The 8,119-nt window shown below is 36.3% G+C and overlaps 1 protein-coding gene across 1 annotated transcript; it reads right to left on the bottom strand.

The window, feature by feature from the left end:
• Positions 1-215: 215 nt before the first annotated feature.
• On the bottom strand, positions 216-2,933 carry LOC107898658 (L-tryptophan--pyruvate aminotransferase 1). Its single transcript, XM_016824175.2, has 5 exons — positions 2,699-2,933; positions 1,969-2,275; positions 1,351-1,631; positions 746-1,047; positions 216-480 (listed from the first exon to the last, which is right to left on the bottom strand). Exons 1-5 carry the CDS (start codon positions 2,806-2,808, stop codon positions 281-283), a joined length of 1,200 nt encoding a protein of 399 aa, XP_016679664.2. The 5' UTR covers positions 2,809-2,933; the 3' UTR covers positions 216-280.
• Between the last annotated feature and the right edge of the window lie 5,186 nt (positions 2,934-8,119).

The following is an 8,119-nucleotide window of genomic DNA, read 5'->3' as shown; positions in this document are numbered from 1 at the left end:
ATATAAATGTTTCTTTAAAAATATTTTTTAAATTTTAAAAGGGATGGGTGTTTTTGAGGGTTTGGAAGATATATAGAATTTAAATTTTTAGGAGTTTAATATAATAAAATTTATCTTAATTAGATTAGCATACATGACTTACAAATTTTAATACAATTATTATAGATAAACCCTAATTTCCATTGATATGGCTTCTTTGACGAGGGCATATTATATTATAGATCAACCTTAATTTCCATTAAAGAGGGCACATATTCTATATATATATGATAAATAAACCCTAATTTCCATTGACGGTTCCTTTGACGGCCGCCAACCTTTCCAACAGAAGCTCAAACTCGACATCACGACTCAGCATGCTAACCCTTGTGTACGTTGAGTCACCACCAAAACTCGGCCCGGCCCTTGTGATTATTTTGCTTTCATCTCTTAACAGATTCTCACAGTTCAAACCCTCCCTGCTCTTCAACCATGCAAAGGCTGCATCAGAAAAAGGAAAAGAAAGTTAAATATAATAAGGTTTCATGAAGGAATAAACTAAAATTTAGTCCCTAAATTTGTCAACTTTTCTCATCTTGGTAACCTTTTTCGATCCACATTAATCTCGAAACTTTACAGTTTTTTCTTAATTTGATCCATGAATTTAAATTCCATTAAGATGTAATGACATGAACCACATAGAACTATGAGATTATGCTATATCATCACTTAGAATAAGTACATAAGATTATTGAAAGCATTATACCAGGGTTTGAATCAGTGTATTCGCCGGTGAATTTGCAATAATCTCGTAGGTACTTAGGCAGGCTGAAAACACCATTGCTTTTCATCCCCATTTCCCGGAGCTTTCCCCATCGTTCCGACATGAGGCGGCGGCCGTATTCGAAGAAGTTTTCACCTTTGACGTCGGGATTCCGGCAGTCGTCGGCGATGAAACCTAGGACCTTGGCGGCACGGAGCTGGGCTTCTCTGGATACGCCGATGCTGCTCACCTCTATAAACTTCACCATCTTGGCGGCGATCACTTTGTCTTTAACAATAGCCCAGCTGTAGAGTTATCAAAAGCAGATCATTTACGATGAAAAATATGAGCTTATTATAAAGTGGATACTTTTAGGGTTAATATACTATTTGGTACCTGAGTTTGGTTTTAATATTTAATTTGATACCTGAGTTTTGTTTTAATGTTTAATTTGGCACTTATGGCTTATGTCATCATTTAACCCCTGAATTTAATACTTAAAGCTTTTTTTTTGTCCCAGGATGATAAGTATAATCTAGGGACCAAATTGTGACATAAGACTAAATAGTTTGATGGATTTTATATGTCATGTGAAAGGAGATGCTTACCCAATGCGAGTTCCAGCATGTCCAGTGGCTTTGGAGAAGGTGAAAAGCATAGCATCATGGTCAGCTTTGCTAGTAATGGGTGCGTACTGAGGCCAATAGTAGGCTAGGTCGTGAATGGCTTTACCACCTTCACGATTCACCACGGTTCCTCGAATCGACCCATCGGGGTTGTTCGGCGATGTGACCACCTCGATGTAGGGTTCGTCTTTATCGTAGCAATTTGCATCGCCTGCCCATTTATACAGCTCCGATCGCAGGAACTTCGTCTCCTCTGGATATGACTGCAAGTTACAAGGTAAAATAAATAGTAAAGAGAGGTTAGTAAAGAAAAGTTAAAACGACGTAGTTTTGGCAGCACCGATCCGTGCACGTGCTATTTAATCAATTAATAGCGTCATCAATTTGACTCTAGCCTGAAATAAAAAGCAGAATGACCCTTCAAGGACTGGGTTAGAATTAGACCATAATTAAAACATGGATATTTCTATTTGTATATATAATATATATTTTATTAAAAATTGAAAATAAAGTAAAATTATATATGAAAATATATTCAAAAAATACGTTAAAACCAAATATATATATAATATAAACTAACGGCTGCAATTGTATGCTTACCGAGTAGAAAGGGGCGGCAGCGACCACGTTAATAGGTTCAAGCATATTAGAAGACGAGAGGGCGTATAGCAAAGCATGGAAGAGCTGGGTCGAGCCATTCCCCACAACGATGAACCTATCATCATCGACCATGGCATTCCCAACGACACGATGCAGTGTCCGAATGGCATTGTCGAGCTCCGGCAGCAAAAACCAACATAGGTTCATCGCATTGCAAAAGTAGCTCATGAATTCATCTCCAGCAATAACCACTTTACACCTATCTCCCATCTTCTTCCAGTACGGCTCGTAAATCGTAGGATCACCGCTGAATGTACTAACTGAGTTAAGTTTTGGGTTTTAATTATCCCTTAACTATTCATTACATAGCAAATGCATGCATGCAATGGCGGACCGTAATGGAGGCCAAAGGGGGCCTTGCCCCCCTCCTAATTTTATTTGGAAAAATTCAATTTTCCCTTGAAACTTGTTGAAAATTTTAATTTAGCTCCTCCAAATTTTTGAAAATCTTCATAATGTCTTTTAATTTATTTGAAAATTTTACTTAAACCCCCCAAAACTTAAGTCTCAATATCTGCCATTGGATGGATGCATCAAGGGAAAATTGTTAGACTCTAGATTTAGAGTCCATGAAGGGTGGTAAAAATTTTGTTATCTTTTAAAGACATTGCATGAAATGAATAAAGCAAAATATTAACGTAAAAGCAACCAATGGAAGCAGTGGACTAACCGAGCAACATTGATGATAGGGTCCGAGGAGAGAGTAGTAGGTTTCTTCACGGCGGAGGAAACTGTGGATTTGGCTGCCGGAACAGCCGTCTCGACCAAGCCGACCACCATCTTGGCTTTTCTTTATAAGAGATTAAAACCAAACTTTTCTACAAATAAGTTTACTGTCGGTGTAATGAGGTATATGGGTACATTCATGCATACATATATAGGGGAAGAGGAAATGGCAATTTGTTTCTTTAGAGTAGATTATACAGTGAATTAAAACAAATTTTGGTTTTTGGTTGAATACCCAAAAAGGAAAAAAATAGAAAATAGAAAAAAAAATCAAATAGAATTGGTTCATTGAAAAGTCGTAACTATTCGAATAAAAAGGGTTTTTATTTGTGATTCGGTAACAATAACTTTAAGTGGAAATACATAATAATAAATATTTAAATTTGATTTTTTTAAAATATAGTACATGTGATATTTTTTTGTCTAGTATCTATATTTGACAAAATTATATATTTTAATATCAAAAGGTAATGATGTTAACTTTTTAGTATTTAATTTGAGTTTTAGAGTTGATCGGATTCATTGGACGCAAAATTAAATAAATTCACAATTAACACTAGATTTATTCTATTAGTAAAATCATGAAAAATTCAAATATAATAATATTAACAATTAATCAATTTTAAAATCCAAATTAAATACTAAAAAATTAATTATCAAAACTTAAATTTCTGTTCAAGCATTAAATTAGACTAAAAAATAACTCAAATATGATATTAGAAAAACCATCAAACTTAACCATCGAATGATATATAAAGGAAAAAATAATGATAATACCTTCAAGTGATAATGCATGAAAAAAGAGGGAAAAAAACATGAAAAAAGAGGGAAAACAAGACAAGTGGAAAAACATGTAATGCATGCACGAAATAAGTACCGTATGAAAAGGAATCCAAGACAAGCAATACAACAAGACAAGGAAGGAGCATCCGTTATGTAAAGATTGCAATGGTTTTAGTGCTTGACTAGTAGTAAACCCATGGGGGACTGAATATGGATTATATACGTTACGAGTCAAAAGGAGATTAAAATATATGGAACGAGCGTAGCATTGTTTTTATATATTATTGGTGAATAATACTATGATATTTTATCATTCAGTAATATAAAAAAAGGTTAAAAAGATTAACTTACACGTGTAAATATTGAAGGTTAGATTTTTTAGAATCAAGACTAAATTGATATAATTTATAAATGTTGATGATTAAAGTTGTTATCACGTCAATTTTAAAAGTTGTCACTGTTAGCCAACTGGGGATCTAAAAAGATAAAATTGAATAGTTGAGTAACCATTTTATAACTTTCATAGTTGAGTGATCAACAAAAAATTTACTAATTATTGGGTGACTACTAGTGTAGTTTACTCAATAAAAAATAGTGGAGGACTTATAAATAAATATTTATTATAATGATTATATTTTTTTCTCGAGTTTTGAGTTAGGATTTATATTGAGTTTTAGATTTAGGGTTTATATAGAGCTTTAGGTTTCAGATTTAGAGTTTATGTTTAAATAAAGTTGTTATAAGCCCTCCATTATTTTTTTATTTAGGGTTTATAATGATGCACGAGCGTGATGCACCGACGGTTCATCAAATGTCCTCCTTATATATAATAATTTCTAACATAGTAGCAAACATGATAATATAACAAACCACTGAATAATTAATCAACTTCACCAGACCTTCATAAAACATTCTTTGTCCATAAAATGTCAGCATATATACTAATCGCTTTGCGAACATCATCAACCACCAAGTGGGCAGGAAAAAAAATTCCTAACATAGTAAGAAGCAAACATTATAATATAACGAGCCATTGAAAAATTAATCAATTTCACCACGTTTTCAAAAAACATGCTCTGTCAATAAAATGTCGGCATACCAATCACTTCACGAACAAATGTTCAAAAAGAAAACGTCGCCAATCGCCAAGTGGGTAGGAAACAAATTCCTAACATAGTAAAAAGCAAACATGATAATATGACAAACCACTAAATAATTAATCAATTTCACCACGTCTTCATAAAACATTCTCTGTCAATAAAATATAGACATACCAATCACTTCGCGAACAGATGTTCAAAAAGAAAACTTCGCCAACCACCAAGAGGGCAGGAAACAAATTCCTAACATAGTAAAAAGCAAACATGATAATGACAGACCACTGAATAATTAATCAGTTTCACCACATCTTCATAAAACTTTCTCTGTCAATAAAATGTCGGCATACCAATCACTTCGAGGACAAATGTTCAAAAAGAAAACGTCGCCAACCACCAAGTGGGTAAGAAACAAATTCCTAACATAGTAAAAAGCAAACATGATAATACGACAAACCACTAAATAATTAATCAACTTCACCACATCTCCATAAAACATTCTCTATCAATAAAATGTCGGCAGACCAATTGCTTCGTGAACAAACGTTGAAAAAGAAAACATCGTCAACCACCAAGTGGTAGCTAACCGACACAAAAACAAACTTTCGAATGAATCTCTTGTCCAAAAAGGAAGACATTCCGCCATTAATGTTAAATAACATTTAGGAATTATAATTTGGAAAATGATTGTATGAAATAGTGATGCCACGTCATCTGCATCCCTTTTCTAATAGTTTAATATCATATCAATATTTTCATTCTAAATTTCAATATTTTCATCTTAAAAAATATTATATCCTAATAAAAATCCTAAAATTTAAAATAAAAATCCCATAACGCCATAAGAGAAACATGGCATTCGACTAATGCTAAGAAGAAAAGAAAAAGGGAATTCAATTGTTCTCTTGAACAAGAAATAAAACAATACTTAGAATCTTTGGGGCAATTTACCAATAAAAGCCTATTTTTGTAAAAAATTACCGAAATGGGCCATCTATTTTATTATTTACCGGAATGATCCATTTTCCGCGAAATCGCGTCCACGTCAGCGCGATGTCAGGGTACGCGTCAGGAAATCGCGTCCACGTAAGCGCGAGATGCTTATGTGGAAGGAAATCGCTCCCTTAAGGATGCAATTTCCTTCCACGTAAGCATCTCGCGCTTACGTGGACGCGATTTCCTCCCACGCGTGAACAGTAGCCAACGGTCAAAAATTTGATCGTTGCCCCCCCAACGGTAAAAAAAAAACTATAAATACCCCCACCCCTTTTTATTTTTTCACAAACAAATCCTCTCTCATATTTCCTCTCAATTTCTTTTCAAAATTCTCTCGATTTCCTTCCAAAATTCTCTCAAATCCATATTTAATTTCAATTTCCTCTCAATTTCCTTCCAAAATTCTCTTAATTTCCTTCCAAAATTCTCTCAAATCCATATTTGATTTCAATTTCCTCTCAATTTCCTTTTTTAAAATGATTTTAAATTTTTTTATATTTGTATAAATTGTAAAAATTTGCCCGATTTCATCAATGGCCGGATCATTGACTCGTCTTGATAAGCATCACATATCGGTGGAACAAATGAAAATGGTAAGTGTTAAATTTAATTTTTAAATATTATTTAAGAATTTTTTATTTATGCATTTTTAGATAATTATTAATTTATTATTTGTTATAAAAGGAGGTAGATCGGGTATTGGAATGCAATATCCAGAATATGCATACTCCTCCATCACCGTTGGTAGAGAACTACCTGCGGGAAGCGGGTTTTTGGCACGTGGCGACGGTAGGCCGAGGATGCAAGTTGTACCCGAAACTGATCAGTGCGTTCATCGAGAGGTGGAGACCCGAGACGCACACATTCCATCTTCTATGTGGAGAGTGCACTATCACTCTAGAAGATGTCCATCTGCAATTGGGATTGTCGGTGGACGGGCACCCAGTCACCGGGTCTGCCCAATCTAGCAATTGGGAGGCGGTGTGCTACGAGCTTTTGGACGCAATTCCGGAGAAAATGGAGGGAGGTAAGGTCGAGATGGGCTGGTTACGTGATGCATTCGCTGATCCGAATGAAGATTCAACCGAAATTGAAAGAATCCGATATACTCGGACATACATTCTTTAAATAATTGGAGGTTATCTGATGTCCGACACGTCATGGAGCCGCGTACATCTAAGATGGCTGCTGAAACTCGTTGATTTTAGAGCAGTCAGTGAATTCAGTTGGGGGTCTACCGTGTTGGCTAAATTATATAGGGAGATGTGCGGGGCGAAGCGACCGAGGAGAGCCAAAATCGGAGGTTGCCTGTCACTACTGCAGTCATGGGCACGGTTTCGCTTTCCATTTCTACGTCCTCGATTGAACCACCCATATACATTCCCACTCATAATGAGGTAAATTTTATATTACATTTTACAATTATTATGTAGATTTTTAAAAATAAAAGTATGCTAAAAGTTTATTTAATTAGGTGGAACCATCCGGCAAGTTATGCTAGATTACCGTCCTCTCTTGAAGATGTACAGCTTCTATTGGACCAACGGTCGGAAGCAGAAGTAAGTATTATTGCAAATAGATATTTCCATACATTCGTTAGTCGATTGGTATTTAGTATTTAGTATTTAGTATTATTATGTATATAACTAATATTTCTATCATGTTCATATAGTTTGAATGGACACTATACGAGGATCCAGCAATTCGAGCAGTAATTCCGGAAAAGTTCTTACAAAATCTGAACGTCTGGCACGTGAAAGTCATGTTGATCAACTACGCAACCGTGGAGCCGCACCAGTCAGACAGAGTGCTACGACAGTTTGGATGTAGACAACCGATTCTCGTGGATCCTGAGGAGTTTGACGAGCAACACAAAATCGACTTTCGGCAATTGAATACGGATTGGCCGAGATACTGGTCCGGGTACATAGATATGTGGGAAGATCGGCATGAATATATACCTACTCGGGAAGCAATCATCGTTCCGGAGTTAGCGTGCGTTCTAGAATACATGCCATGGTTTAGAATCCATGGCAAACCATATTTACTGACGCTAGAGCAGAGGCAGTGGCAAATACGTGTCGAAAGGGAAAGGCGCGGGCCTCTAAATCCAAGACGACAAGACGACGAAGGCAGCCCCTCAACGACGCCCAGACTTTCACCTGGCTCATCATCAGCGGCCATGCAATCACCAGGCCCAACGAGAGCACCGAGTCAGTCACCCGACGCAGCAAATCAACCGATGATACCCACGCAACTGCCTTTTCAGATGATGCCAAGTACGTTTCCTAACCCTTATATGTATCCTTTTTCGAGTCCTATGGCAGGTTGGAGCCAAATGCCTGTTTCAGCTCCATTTCCTGTTATGTTGAGCAGATCGCTGATGCATAGGCCAGCGGCGCATGAGGGATCGCAAAGGGGGCCGTCGGGGAGCTCTCCTTTTTACCAATCCCCACCAACGTATGAGTTTCAAACACTGTCGCCGTTCC

The sequence above is a fragment of the Gossypium hirsutum genome, chromosome D04 (assembly GCF_007990345.1).
Source record: "Gossypium hirsutum isolate 1008001.06 chromosome D04, Gossypium_hirsutum_v2.1, whole genome shotgun sequence".
Classification (NCBI taxonomy): Eukaryota; Viridiplantae; Streptophyta; class Magnoliopsida; order Malvales; family Malvaceae; genus Gossypium; species Gossypium hirsutum.
The sequence above is the reverse complement of the archived record's forward strand: the minus strand, read 5'-3'. Positions and strand labels throughout refer to the sequence as shown.